At 43.0% G+C, this 15,896-nt stretch overlaps 1 protein-coding gene across 2 annotated transcripts; it reads left to right on the top strand.

Annotated features, from left to right (window-relative positions):
• The first annotated feature begins 573 nt into the window (after nt 1-573).
• Nucleotides 574-15,083, top strand: LOC121544827 (zinc finger FYVE domain-containing protein 21). 2 transcript variants are annotated; one of them, XM_041855015.2, is made up of 8 exons: nt 574-852; nt 10,382-10,432; nt 11,779-11,947; nt 12,503-12,578; nt 12,790-12,881; nt 13,274-13,327; nt 14,318-14,448; nt 14,624-15,083. In XM_041855015.2, exons 1-8 carry the CDS (start codon nt 727-729, stop codon nt 14,657-14,659), a joined length of 735 nt encoding a protein of 244 aa, XP_041710949.1. In that variant the 5' UTR covers nt 574-726; the 3' UTR covers nt 14,660-15,083. The 2 variants fall into 2 exon arrangements, with proteins under 2 accessions (XP_041710949.1, XP_041710950.1); XM_041855016.2 differs by lacking the exon at nt 13,274-13,327 and having other exon boundaries at nt 588-852.
• Nucleotides 15,084-15,896: the final 813 nt, after the last annotated feature.

The following is a 15,896-nucleotide window of genomic DNA, read 5'->3' on the forward strand; positions in this document are numbered from 1 at the left end:
TTTTTTTGTGTCGGTAAAATGAATTATGCGAGAAATCTCGGTGGAAACGCTTTTATGCGCAAATATCTATATAATAACCATCATATCGAAGTAAACATGAAGTCACGCGATGACATGTTGTGTAGTCCTCCCACTACGACTTGTCGGGAAAGCATGCAGTTATTAGGCTACAGATGAAATAAATTATGATGAACTTCACAGGAGACGTATCCACGCGCTCTTGACTAGAGCGCACGTGCCAATACCGGAGTGGGTACACTTGCTATATATTTTGGTGAGAAAACCATCAGTAGAGTTGAAAATGCGATGGAAACCCATTTAACTTGTATTTTTTATTCGGTACATGGGAATTTAACAACAAAATGTATTTTTATGTGCACTATGTCATCACGCACAGCCTTTTATCTGCAACAATTTGATTTAAACATCTCTGGTGGGAAAATGCGGATATTGTTTTTATGCGGATTTGTGAATTCCGCATGAAAATCTGTCGCCAATTGGATGGAAACCTAGTTTGTGTAGATGTTTTTCCTAAAGTTTCAAGAAAGAATGTGGGTGGGGTCAGAAAACCAAAACAACATTGCTTTTCGTTTGTTCCGGTTCATCACATGACATCAGTGATTATACTCCACGCATTTCTATTGGACAACGGCGCTGTCAATCAAATACGATAGGCGTGTGTTTTAGTATGGGCGAAAAAAAAAAAACGTTGTTGGTTCTGGAAAAATGTCTTCAGTGCCTGATGGCAAGAAATTGGTTCGAAGCCCAAGTGGACTTCGAATGGTCCCGGAGAATGGAGCGTTTAACAGCCCTTTTTCGTTAGATGAACCCCAGTGGGTCCCGGACAAAGAGGTAAGAGACTATTGGAGAGGAAATAACAAGAGGGCAACGCCGCTCGGACTTGACCCCCGGACTGGGCGTCGCATACTGCTACTGGACACTGTCTGTACTGGACAGTAGCCAGCTAACGTTACTTCTCTCATGATTGATTGCATGACAAAAGGCGTATGTTTTTGTATTTTTATTTTACATTTCGTTTTTTAAATTTTGTATAACTTCCTAGCTACTTCATTTGTCATGTGTTGGTTTCGTTTTAACAATGCTCAGCAATTTGCAAGTTGTAAATGTGATTCCCTAAAAACACGCCACTTCGATACAACTTCGTCGTGAAGTGACTTTTCGTAGATAGGTTAGGAGAACATTTTCGCAAACTCGCCTAACACTTTTCCTAACCTACTACGTTAATTCTCCTAACCTGTTACGAAAAAGTCGCTTCGGGTCATAGCTGTATCGAAGTGGCGTGGTTTTAGGGAATCAGCTGTAAATGCCAAAGAGTTGCCTGTAGTGTTGTCGCTAGCAAGTAGACAGTAACTAGTTGGCTAACTACATTGTCAAGTAGCTAGCTGCTTTGCGTCAGGCTCTACCAAAATACAGAACAAAAGTTGCCACATGCATCAGCAGGTCATTGCTGTTCACATGACTGCAAGTTCATTTGAACGTTTTTTTCTCTCGCCTTCTCTACGAGATAAATAAAGGTTTTATATATATATATATATATATATATATTTGTTTGTTTTAACTAGGCAAGCCAGTTGAGAACAAATTCTTATTTACAATGACGGCCTACGAAAAGGCTCCTGCGGGGACAGGGGCTGGGATTAAAAAAACAAATATAGGACACACCACTACATATAGAGAGACCTAAGACAACCACCTAGCATGGTAGCAGCACAACATGACAACACAGCATGGTAGCAACACAACATGACAATAACATGGTAGCAACACAACATGGCAGCAGCACAACATGGTACAAACATTATTGGGCACAGACAACAACAGCACAAAGGGCAAGGTAGAGACAACAATACATCACGCGAAGCAGCCACAACTGTCAGTAAGAGTGTCCATGATTGAGTCTTTGAATGAAGAGATGGAGATAAAACTGTCCAGTTTGAGTGTTTTTTGCGTCTTGTTCCAGTCGCTAGCTGCCGCGAACTGAAAAGAGGAGCGACCCATGGATGTGTGTGCTTTGGGGACCTTTAACAGAATATGACTGGGTGTTGTATGATGTATACATGCCGATAATGGTCCACATGCATCATGATCTAAGCTGGGCAGCCGCCAGTGGGCTCGATGTGCACAGCCGGTAATACGCTCGTGTCCACCGGCGTCCGGTTCGTACACAAGACATTTTTCATTCAGGCTTCAAAGGCTTGGATTTCCTCCTTAACTAGATTTAATGACGAGAAGGCTGAAAAAAACGGCGGAAATATGCGTACTTTGTTCATGTTCACCCATGACTGTGTGGCCACGCACGTCTCCAACTCAATCATCAAGTTTGTAGATAACACAACAGTGGTAGGCCTGATTACCAACAACAACGAGACCGCCTACAGGGAGGAGGTGAGGGCCCTGGCAGAGTGGTGCAAGTAAAATAACCTCTCCCTCAACGTCAACAAAACGAAGGAGCTGATCGTGGACTTCAGGAGACAGCAGAGGGAGCACACCCCCACCCACATAGATGGGGCCGCAGTGGAGAAGGTGAAAAGTTCCTCTGCGTGCACATCACTGACAACGTGAAATGGTCCATCCACACAGGCAGTGTGGTGAAGAAGGCGCAACAGCGCCTCTTCAACTTCAGGAGGCTGAAGAAATTTGGCTTGGCCCCTAAGACCCGCACAAACGTCTACAGATGCACCATTGAGAGCATTCTGTTGGGCTGTATCACCGCCTGGTACGGCAACTGCACTGTCCGCAACCACAGGGCTCTCTAGTGGGTGGTGCGGTCAGCCCAACACATCACCGGGGGCCACTGCCTGCCCTCCACAACATCTACAGCACCCGGTGTAACAGGAAGGCCAAGTAGATCATCAAGGACCTGAGCCATACTGTTTTACAAACTTCAAATGTGTATATAGTGTATTCTAGTCAAGGCTCATCCTATATAACTACTGCTGTACACAACTTTTCTATTCATATACTATCCATAATGTTTATACACATCATCATTTACACTGAACAAAAAATGTAAACGCAATATGTAAAGTGTTGGTTTCATGAGCTGAAATAAAAGATCCCAGAAATGTTCCATACGCACAAAAAGCTTATTTCTCTAAAACGTTGTGCACAAATTTGTTTACATCTCTGTTAGTGAGCATTTCTCATTTGCCAATATAATCCATCCACCTAACAGGTGTGGCAAATGAAGAAGCTGATTAAACAGAATGATCATTACTCAGTTGCATCTTGTGCTGGGGACAATAAAAGACCACTTTAAAATGTGCAGTTTTGTCACACAACACAATGCCACAGATGTCTCAAGTTTTGAGGGAGCGTGCAATTGGCATGCTGACTGCAGGAATGTCCAACAGAGCTGTTGCCAGATAATGAAATGTTCATTTCTCTACCATAAGCTGCCTCAATGTAATTTTAGAGAATTTGTCAGTACGTCCAACTGGCTTCACAACCGCAGACCATGTGTAACCAAGCCAGCCCAGGACCTCCACACATTCCACAGGCCACAATCAACAGCCTCATCAACTCTATGTGAAGGAGATGTTGCACTGCATTAGGCAAATAGGGGCCGCACCAGATACTGACTGGTTTTCTGATCCACACCCCTACCATTCTGTTTTTGAAGGTATCTGTGACCAACAGATGCATACAGTGGGGAAAAAAAGTATTTAGTCAGCCACCAATTGTGCAAGTTCTCCCACTTAAAAAGATGAGAGAGGCCTGTAACTATGACAGACAAAATGAGAAAAAAAAATCCAGAAAATCACATTGTAGGATTTTTTATGAATTTATTTGCAAATTATGGTGGAAAATAAGTATTTGGTCAATAACAAAAGTTTCTCAATACTTTGTTATATACCCTTTGTTGGCAATGACACAGGTCAAACGTTTTCTGTAAGTCTTCACAAGGTTTTCACACACTGTTGCTGGTATTTTGGCCCATTCCTCCATGCAGATCTCCTCTAGAGCAGTGATGTTTTGGGGCTGTCACTGGGCAACACGGACTTTAAACTCCCTCCAAAGATTTTCTATGGGGTTGAGATCTGGAGACTGGCTAGGCCACTCCAGGACCTTGAAATGCTTCTTACGAAGCCACTCCTTCATTGTCCGGGCGGTGTGTTTGGGATCATTGTCATGCTGAAAGACCCAGCCACGTTTAATCTTCAATGCCCTTGCTGATGGAAGGAGGTTTTCACTCAAAATCTCACGATATATGGCCCCATTCATTCTTTCCTTTACACGGATCAGTCGTCCTGGTCCCTTTGCAGAAAAACAGCCCCAAAGCATGATGTTTCCACCCCCATGCTTCACAGTAGGTATGGTGTTCTTTGGATGCAACTCAGCATTCTTTGTCCTCCAAACACGACCGAGTTTAGTTTTTACCAAAAAGTTCTATTTTGGTTTCATCTGACCATATGACATTCTCCCAATCCTCTTCTGGATCATCCAAATGCACTCTAGCAAACTTCAGACGGGCCTGGACATGTACTGGCTTAAGCAGGGGGACACGTCTGGCACTGCAGGATTTGAGTCCCTGGCGGCGTAGTGTGTTACTGATGGTAGGCTTTGTTACTTTGGTCCCAGCTCTCTGCAGGTCATTCACTAGGTCCCCCCGTGTGGTTCTGGGATTTTTGCTCACCGTTCTTGTGATCATTTTGACCCCACGGGGTGAGATCTTGCGTGGAGCCCCAGATCGAGGGAGATTATCAGTGGTCTTGTATGTCTTCCATTTCCTAATAATTGCTCCCACAGTTGATTTCTTCAAACCAAGCTGCTTACCTATTGCAGATTCAGTCTTCCCAGCCTGGTGCAGGTCTACAATTTTGTTTCTGGTGTCCTTTGACAGCTCTTTGGTCTTGGCCATAGTGGAGTTTGGAGTGTGACTGTTTGAGGTTGTGGACAGGTGTCTTTTATACTGATAACAAGTTCAAACAGGTGCCATTAATACAGGTAACGAGTGGAGGACAGAGGAGCCTCTTAAAGAAGAAGTAACAGGTCTGTGAGAGCCAGAAATCTTGCTTGTTTGTAGGTGACCAAATACTTATTTTCCACCATAATTTGCAAATAATTCATTAAAAATCCTACAATGTGATTTTCTGGATTTCTTTTCCTCAATTTGTCTGTCATAGTTGACGTGTACCTATGATGAAAATTACAGGCCTCTCTCATCTTTTTAAGTGGGAGAACTTGCACAATTGGTGGCTGACTAAATACTTTTTTCCCCCACTGTATCTGTATTTCCAGTCATGTGAAACCCATAGATTAGGGCCTAATATGCTGCTGCTACTCTGTGTATTATTTATGCATAGTCACTTTAACTCTACCCACATGTACATATTACCTCGACTAGCCGGTGCCCCCGCACATTGACTCTGTACCGGTACCCCCCTGTATATAGCCTCCCTACTGTTATTTTATTTTACTGCTGCTCTTTAGTTATTAGCTTTTATTTTTTGACTTAACACTTTATTTTTTGTTTTTAATTATTCATAATTTTTTTTCTATTTTTTTATTTATTATGTTTTATTTATTTAAAAAACTGCATTGTTGGTTAAGGGCTTGTAAGTAAGCATTTCACTGTAATGTCTACACCTGTTGTATTCGGCGCATGTGGCAAATAGAATTTCATTTGAATAAATGTATTTCAATTGACTGATTTTCTTTATATGAACTGTATGTAACTCAGTAAAATCTTTGAAATTGTTGCATTTTATATTTTTGTTCAGTGTACATATATTTCTTAATTTCTTTTAATATTTGGGATTTACGTGTATTGTTAGGTATTACTGCACTTTTGGAGCTAGGAACACTCGCGATAACATCTGCGGGAATATGTGTACACGACCAATACATTTAATTTTTTTGCGAGTTGATTTTCCACCACCATGCTAGTGTCTTAATGCGTAAGGAATACTACTTCTTGATGTTGCGCCCGGCATTCAGCCAGGGGTAAACAACAGATTGATGCACAGGAGGTTGGTGGAACCTTAATTGGGGAGGACGGGCTCATGGTAATGGCTGGAGCGGAATTAGTGGAATGGTATCAAATACATCGAACACATGGTTTCCATGTGTTTGATGCCATTCCATTTGTCCTCCCCCCAGCAGCCTCCACTGGACTGATGCAACCTGATTGGCTTAACGCGGGGCGCAACATCAGAAAGTAGCATTCCTAGGTATTATTTAGCCACTCTGGTACGGTGGTGGAAAATTGTGTTTAATAAAGAAACATGCCGGGGGGGGGATTCTAACCTCTCGAAATAACTGTTCAACTTATCTAAGCGCCAGACGAGAAGGCATCTACATATAGTGATTGTGTGCGTCAAGGCATTATACCACGTGGACTCAGGTGGCAAAAATAACCATCATTGGGACAACGCACAGATGATTTCTGTGAGCGCTGGTGTGCCATCCTGAACAAATGCTCTATTGATTTAATGACATTATTTGTTGACCAGTTGAAAAAAGATTTTATTGAAATGGTTACCACGATTGAAGAGAAACGCACAGCTCTGCAAAGAGCTGTTAATGATGATGGCATATTCAATGAACTGATGAAAACTAACCAGGCGCTCCAGGACAAGTTGTCTACAGAAATAAAGGAGCTTAAAATCAAGAAATTCAGCCAAGACAAAAAAGATAAGGCAGAGGACAAAGTCTGCTTCTGGAGAAACCCTGAAAAAAGAGGTCCTGCTCCTCCTCTCCATGACAGATGCAGGAGGGAGGCCGCTAACTTCTATCCACTCCCGTCTGACCAACGCTCTACAACCAGCGCCTCATCCGCTTCCAGTGCCAGTTGTTTTTATCCAACGAGAGACTGGGCCGACGGAAGTGCGGAGGTGGCCGCGGTCACTCGTACCGACGAGATGCCGTACCCGACGGGGTAAGAAGAAACGACTACCAGAGGCAGAGGGAACCGTTCACACGGTCCCAGAACCAACGGGACTGAGTGTCTTTAATTTATCAAGCAAGATATTGAGTCCTGCCCATGTATCCTTGCTTAATAAAGGGTTATATTTTGTGCCTACAACTCAGTGCGACGATTTCAATGTTAAGGTAGATATGTTTCCGTTTTTTAGAAACATCCGTTAAAGGGAATACTTTAGCTCCCCTAATCGTGATATTTCAACTGAACATGTAGGCTGCTCCCCTGCACATACTCCGACTCCTTTCAGAAGTAAGACTTATTTTGTACCTCCAGCCAATCGCAATCACTCCTCTGTAGCTCAGCTGGTAGAGCACGGCGCTTGTAACGCCAAGGTAGTGGGTTCGATCCCCGGGACCACCCATACACAAAAATGTATGCACGCATGACTGTAAGTCGCTTTGGATAAAAGCGTCTGCTAAATGGCATATTATTTTGAAAAAGATGTTGGAAATCTCCTTAAGAACAAACAGGAGTACATATCTTTCCATAATTTACCTAAGGATGAAAAACAAGCTTTGCGTGATTTACAATCCGATACGTCAGTCCTTACCTGCCTTGCTGATAAGGGTGGGTCAGTTGTACTCATGGATAGGACAGTTTATGTAAATGAGTGTCAGACAACTACTTGACAACACCTTTTACAAGAAACTCAGAAGTGACCCCACTTCCCAATTTCAGAACACTATCTTTACTGTCCTAGATGGGTATTTAAGTTCTGGTCAAATCACCAAAAAATAACACAACTTTTTGGCTATTCAACACCCTAAAATTGCCACTTTCTATGCTTTGCCGAAATTACTCAAGAATGTTACAAAACCTCCAGGACGCCCTATTGTAGCGGGCATTGATGCAGTAACAGCCCCTTTGTTGACTTTTTTATTAGATCACTTGCAGAACAGCTCCCCTCCTTTGTAAAGGACACTAGCAGTATGATCTCTATTATTGAATCTCTTGATCCTCTCCCTGATAATACCTTGTTAGTTACTTTTGATGAGTCGTTATACACAAATATTCCACACGAGGGCGGCATTGAAACCATGGAACATTTTTCTTTTGCAACGTGACCCAAATGAACTACCTTCCAGTTCATTATAACATTGGCTGAAATAGTACTCACACACAACTACTTAATGTTTCTAAATGATTTCTTTATTCAGACGAAGGGTACAGCTATGGGATACCCTATGGCTCCTAACTATGCTAATTTGTATGTGGGTTACATGGAGAAAGTCAATTTTCAATCCTCTCAAAAATGTTTTCTTGCCTAACATTATTATTTCGAAACGGTACATTGATGATATTTTTGTTCTATGGAGGGGTGATTCAAAACAGCTCCAGGCATTCCATGCTTTTCTTAACTCTTGTTCTAAGCACCTGAGATTTACTATGCAATCTGACACACGTCAAATCAGTTTCCTTGATCTTCTGATTTTGTTTGAGGATAATGTTCTATACACTGATCTTTACAGGAAACCTACTGATTGTAACAGTTTGTTGAGGGCTGATAGTTGTCACCTGCTTCCCTTGATAAACAGTTTGCCCTACAGCCAATTCTGTCGAATCAAAAGAATTTGCAAAAAACAATCAGATTTCGACAGAAATATGGCTGAGACGCAAAGAACATTCAAGGAGAGGGGGTACAAAAATGGTCAGATTAATACTGCCATTGAGAAAATTTAAAACAAATCGAGACCTGATCTCTTTCAAGGACAGTCTCGCAAAAAGAAGCATTCTTGAGTTCTAACTGCACGCTATTCAAAGTGCTCTGAACAAATTAAGGGAATCGTTCACAAACATTGGCACATTCTAAGATCCGATGAGAGTATCGGTAATGTGTTTTCGGACCCTCCCTTGGTCGTATTCTCGTGGGGCAGAAATCTCAGATCAATTGTTAAACTCTGATTTACCACCCCTAAATTTCACTGCACAACATCTATTTGCGCCTCTACCGGATGGAAACTACAAGTGTAATGGCTGCGCTCAATGCAATGGCACTTACAAATGTAGATCCTTCAAACACCCCCAAACAGGGAAACCGATCCCAATCAAAGGTGTTATTACGTGCTCCACTAAGGCAGTTATTTATCTTATAACTTGGCCTTGTGGTAAAAATGATGTGGGTAAAACAAAGCGCGAATTAAAAGTACGAATCTCGGAGCATCGTAGCACCATTAGGTGCAAAAACTTGACATACCCAGTCGCTGCACACTTTTTGGAAGCGAACCACTCGATTTCGTCCCTACGTTATATCGGCATCGAACATGTCACCCTCCCTAGGAGAGGGGGTGACCTCGATAACTTATTGTTAAAACGAGAAGCTGCCTGGATCTTTAATTTAAAGACCCTTGCTCCCAACGTAGACTTCGATTTGATGCCATTGTTGTGATTATTGTGATTTTGCTATTCATTGTAAATGTTTGTGGGCCTATGTAGCCAAGTTGTATCTATGATCGTATGCTATCTATTCATGTTTTTTGTATGTTCTGTTTATCTGTGAATTAACCAATGATATCAGGCCACACCCGGCCATGATTACAGACACCTGTGTGTGTCCTTTGACACTATATAAAACTAGTGACCCGCAGTGTTTGTCATTATACCCTGATGAAGACAGCTTGTCTGTAGAAACGTTAGTTATTAAATTATTGCATCTGAGCTCCTAGAGTGTGCGCCTCTCCTGTTCTTTTTCAAGTGTTCTACTCTGTTAGCCAGCACCTCGCCTAAATAGGTGCGCGTTTCTTTCGCCTCCATCATAAAGAAAGTACAACATTTTTACCCACCTTCTCCCAATTAAATCAAGTTGAGGAAATCGAAGCCTTTGCAGCCTTAATGGAGAATGTTTTATGACCGAACCGGTCGCTGGGGGACACGAGTATATTACCTGGTGTGCACATCAAGCCCAGACGATAGTGGAGATCCATAAAGCCCACTAGTGGCTACCCAGGCTAATCATGATCAAGACATGGGTCCACTTTGGCAATCACTTGAGTTGCTGTCAGTGATGCTGCCCTTTTTGTGTCCGGTTTAGGGAGGCAGTGAGGCACTGGACTGCAAGAGAATGTCAAAGGAAGAGAACAATAGAGGCAGCGCGCTTGTGTGTGAGAATGTGGGGGATGGGCATGGGTCATAGCTGTGTAGTGAACCTTACAGTAAACCTGTCCAGCAGCTTGTCACAGCTTACTGCCTCTTCACCCATGTGTGTTTGAATGGTCACAGCATCTTAAAGATCAGTGTACATGTGGTGGTATTAAAACAGTCACAGTGTAAGGCTACCTCATTGTCTGTGGGTATGTTACTGTAAGCCTTAAGTTTGTGATCGTCTTAGTGCAAAGGAGAGGTCTTTCGGTAATCCATTTAAACTGAATCAGATTGTTGTGTCCATGTTTGAACTTGAGTGAACCAAAAGTATTGGCTGATGTCCTGTTCCTCTTTCAGTGCCCAAGCTGTATGCAGTGTGACAAAAAATATGACTTCCTTACAAGAAAGGTTTGATTTGCTTTACTATGATCCCATAACATAATATACACTATAAATATAAAAGTATGTGGACACTCCTTCAAATTAGTGGATTCGGCTAGTTCAGGCACACCCGTTGCTGACGGGTGTATAAAATCGAGCACACAACCATGCAATCTCCATAGACAAACACTGGCAGTAGAATGGCCTTACTGAAGAGTTCAGTGACTTTCAAAGTGGCACGGTCATAGGATGCCACCTTTACAACAAGCCAGTTCGTGAAATTTCTGCCCTGCTAGAGCTGCCCCGGTCAACTGTAAGTGCTGTTATTGTGAAGTGGAAACGTCTAGGAGCAACAACGGCTCAGCTGCGAAGTGGAAGGCCAAACAAGCTTACAGAACAGGACCACCGAGTGCTGAAGCAAAAAAAAATTCTGTCCTCGGTTGCAACACTCACTACCAAGTTCCAAACTGCCTCTGGAAGCAACGTCAGCACAACTGTTAATCGGGAGCTTCATGAAATGGGTTTCCATTGCCGAGCAGCCAAAGATCACCATGCACAATGCCAAGCGTCAGCTGGAGTGGTGTAAAGCTCGCCCCCACTGGACTCTGGAGCAGTGGAAACACGTTCTCTAGAGTGATGAATCACGCTTCACCATCTGGAAGTCTGCCAGGAGAACGCTACCTGCCCGAATGCGTAGTGCCAACTGTAAAGTTTGGTGGAGGAGGAATAATGGTCTGGGGCTGTTTTTCATGGTTCGGGCTAGGCCCCTTAGTTCCATTGAAGGGAAATCTTAATGCTACAGCATACAATGACATTCTCGACAAGTCTGTGCTTCCAACTTTGTGGCAACAGTTTGGGGAAGGCCCTTTCCTTTTTCAGCATGACAATGCCCTCGTGCACAAAGCGAAGTCCATACAGAAATGGTTTGTTGAGATCGGTGTGGAAGAACTTGACTGGCCTGCACAGAGCCCTGACCTCAACCCTATCAAACACCTTTGGGATGAATTGGAACTCTTACTGCGAGCCAGGCCTAATTGCCCAACATCAGTGCCCGACCTCGTTCATGCTCTTGTGGCTGAAATGGAAGCAAGTCCCCGCAGCAATGTTCCAACATCTAGTGGAAAGTCTTCCCAGAAGAGTGGAGGCTGTTATAGCAGCAAAGGGGGGACCAACTCCATATTAATGCCCATAATTTTGGAATGAGATGTTCGACGAGCAGGTGTCCACATACTTTTGGTCATGTAGTGTATCAGATTAAATACAGTTGATTATTTTACCTGACTTTGAGCCAAAATGTTGCTTTTGCCAATAGTATACATGGTTTTGCCTGTTATGACCTCTGCTTCCCTTCCTCTTGTTCTGTTGATGTTCAGCACCACTGTCGGCGGTGTGGCCGGTGTTTCTGTGATAAGTGCTGCAGTAAGAAGGTGGCTCTGCCGAGGATGTGCTTCGTCGACCCAGTCCGGCAGTGTGGCGAATGCAGCCTGGTCTCCCAGAAGGAAATGGAGTTCTACGACAAACAGCTCAAAGTGCTTATGGGAGGTGAGTTCAAAGGAATGAATCAATGGTGTAAGGAGGACACCCAAACACACAGACCTGTCCATGTTAACATCTGTGTGTATAGGGTGGTTTGTGAGCAGGGCTAGGCCTGAGGTGATGCTGTCCTGCCCCGATCTATCCCTTTGTGTCGGTGCAGACCAGTGTAGTTATAAATAGGCCCTTCCACTCTGCTTCACTCAGCCAGGCCCATAATGAAAGATCCATTAGCAGCATGGTGAGCTCCAGGGCAAGGGCTGGCTGCAGTGGCGGGGACCTAGAGAGAAAGCCTTGAAGCATGTTGGACTAATGGGGTCATGTTAGCCAGATAGCATGATCAATCAATGCTGTATCCTTAGTATAATCTCTTGTGTACAGACTACGTAAACAACCAAATTAAGACAGATTTTAGTTCTGGGTTTACCAAGATTATCCATTAGTACAACAACACCAATGGACTGTAAGGTATCTACAGTTGGATGGATTATTATAGAATGATTTTTGATTGGCATGCTTTTTTGATTTGACTCACTGGTAACATGACTTCTCTGTCATACTCAGGTGGTTCATTTATTGTCACTTTGGGCACCTCAAAGAAGTCTGAGACCATGATGTGTCGTCTCTCCAACAACCACAGGTATCGTGAGTGTTTTACATTTTACACAGACACAAAGGGAAAATATATAGTTATTTAGGTTAATGCTGGAAGGACATATACTGTATCTGTGCTTTGATAGAACCACTTTAGAAAATGCACATTTTCCAGTTGAAAGACTTTCAGTACATCACTGTCTGACACCTCCTCTCTTGCTCTCTTTTTTCTCCCTCTCTCCTCTCTCTCCACTCAGGTATCTTTTCTTTGATGGGGAAAGCCATTTTGAGGTGGAGCTGTCTCGGATCTCCAGTATGCAGGTGTTAACGGAGGAGTCCACCCCTGAAGGTAAGGCTCTGGATCAGATGTCCTCTGGTTGTTCGCTCAGCCTGGCTTGATTGCTCTCAGTACAGAGGGCAGTATGATGACAGTACAGCAGCGATACTGTGCAGCTCGTTGAATGCTTATTGATTAAGAGACATGGATTCCGGTGGGTGGAGGAACTAGCTCCATCTCCTCTTTATGACCGGAAGTATAATCATAAATCCACAGTAAAATTCTGTTGACTTTGTGTCTTTTCATTGTATTGATTTGAAACCCCTTAACTGATATAACAGCATGGTAAGTATACTGAGGTGGTGGTTGTGCCTGACTGTTTCCTCTCTGCTTTAATATTAACACACTCTCTCCCTCTCTCACTCTGCCTCTGGGCGGCCTGGCCCTTCTCCTTTTGGTCTTAGAGAATGACATTCACACTTACACCAGTCTGCTGGACAGTCAGTATATCTCTGAAGGTTAGCGCTGTTATACTCCCTTGTCCCCCACTCTCCATTATTCCTCCTCATCATAAGTTCATCTGCCTCCAGAGTTTGTGGCCCTGCTTTTGATAAGGATGCCTTTGTTATCATAGTACCGTACATGCATTTTATATCAGTGGTAGAACAAAGGCAACGTTCTTAAAATCCGTGTCCCATGCATGCTTCCATGGGGCAGATTGTGTACATCCCAAGATAGTGAGTGTGTTTTACTGTACCTTGCTTAACAACCTGGTCTCAGCATTTCGTATTATTCTGTATGGAAATCCGAGACACTCCATTTAGTATTATATGTTACATTTTGTATGGTATGTATTCATTTGTGGATGTCCATCACCCATTTTGTATGATATGTTACGAATTACAATTTGTATTAATATGTTATGAATTTGTGAAACGTGCAATATGTTACGAAGTTGTAAAATTTACAATATGTTACGAATTTGCCAAACATATGATATGTTACGAATTCTAGCTAGGTGGCTAATGTTAGCTAGCTGGCTAACATTAGCTAGGCTAGGGGTTAGGGTTAAGTTTAGGAGTTAGGTTAAAGTGTTAAGGAAAGGGTTAGCTGAAAGGCTTAGAGGAAGGGTTAGCTAACATGCTAAGTAGTTGCAAAGTAGCAAAAAAGTAGTAAGTAGTTGAAAAGTTGCTAAAATGCTCAAGTTGTACGTGATGAGATTTGAACTCGCACCTTTGGGTTGATAGACGTTCATGTTATACACTCACCCACCCTAAGTTACAATCTGTCTTATGTAACCATACATTTACATTTTAGTCATTTAGCAGATGCTCTTATCCAGAGCGACTTACAGGTAGTGAGTGCATACATTTTTCGTACTCGCCCCCCGTGGGAAACGAATAAACAACCCTGGCGTTGCAAGCGCCATGCTCTACCATTTACTATGTTATGTTATGTTATGTCTAGTCTGAGACCAGGCTGTGTTTAACTGTGTGTGTTGGGTCCAGGGGGAAACTCCAGGGCCAGTGGCATGTTGCTCCACTACAAACCCACTGGCTCTCAGGACCCCCAGCAGTTACGCATGGAGGCAGCAGACGACAAGAAGACCGCCTCCTCATGGCTGGCTGCTATGCACAAGGTACACCACATTTAACAGGCTGGCTTGTGTTTTAATAGGAATATTATATTTGCTACTACTGGAATTTATGTTGTGATATCCAAGCTTCAGACCTGCCATTGCGTACTGTGTGTGTATATGGTTTAATAGTTATTTTGAATAGTTCTGCCTGTACTACGTCTCTGTTCCCTGACAGGCTGCCAAACTGCTGTATGAAGCTCGGGACCAGTGACGCATTGCTAAGATGCCCAGAGACTGAGAGCGATGGCACAGACCAAGTGTTTTCTTTTCTACCCTTCCGTCTCACATTATCTCTAAATGCTGACAGTGCATTTCAGTCACACTCCATTGAACTATTTTGCCAACCACCCATCTAATGCTGCTATTCATGTAATGCTATCATAGACATAAGACACTTGGCATAACCCTTTCCCTTCACCACCATTCACGTGACAAATGACCTTAAAAGCATAATGTGCTCTATGACACAGTTCAAGTGAAGTTTCTTTGTACATGCTGTCTATACTCTGCTTTCAGTGCTGGCAAATTTGGATCCTTAGCCCTTCCTTACGGATCCACAGATGATTCACTGATTCTAGTTACGTAAATATATATATATATATATATATATATATATATATATATATATATATATATATATAATTATAATAAACTCAGCAAAAAAAGAAACGTCCTCTCACTGTTAACTGCGTTTATTTTCAGCAAACTTAACATGTATAAATATTTGTATGACCATAACAAGAATCAACAACTGAGACATAAACTGAACAAGTTCTACAGACATGTGAATGGCCTTACTGAGGAGCTCAGTGACTTTCAACGTGGCACTGTCATAGGATGCCACCTTTCCAACAAGTCAGTTAGTCAAATTTCTGCCCTGCTAGAGCTGCCCGGTCAACTGTAAGTGCTGTTATTGTGAAGTGGAAACGTCTAGGTGCAACTGCTCAGCTGCGAAGTGGTAGGCCACGCTAGCTCACAGAACGGAACCACCGATTGCTGAAGCTCATAAAAATAATCTGTCCTCGGTTGCAACACTCACTACCAAGTTCCAAACTGCCCCTGGAAGCAACGTCAGCACAAGAACTGTTAGTCGGGAGCTTCATGAAATGGGTTTCCGTGGCAGAGCAGCCGCACACAAGCCTAAGATCCCCATGCGCAATGCCAAGCATCGGCTGGAGTGGTGTAAAGCTTGCCACCATTGGACTCTGGAGCAGTGGAAAGCGTTATCTGAAATTATGAATCATGCTTCACCATCTGGCAGTCCGACGAACAAATCTGGGTTTGGCGGATACCAGGAGAACTCTACCTGCCCCAATACATAGTGCCAACTGTAAAGTTTGGTTGAGGAGGAATAATGGTCTGGGGCTGTTTTTCATGGTTCGGGCTAGGCCCCTTAGTTCCAGTGAAGGGAAATCTTAATACTACAGCATACAATGACATTCTCGACA

This window comes from Coregonus clupeaformis, chromosome 29, assembly GCF_020615455.1.
Source record: "Coregonus clupeaformis isolate EN_2021a chromosome 29, ASM2061545v1, whole genome shotgun sequence".
Taxonomy (NCBI): domain Eukaryota; kingdom Metazoa; phylum Chordata; class Actinopteri; order Salmoniformes; family Salmonidae; genus Coregonus; species Coregonus clupeaformis.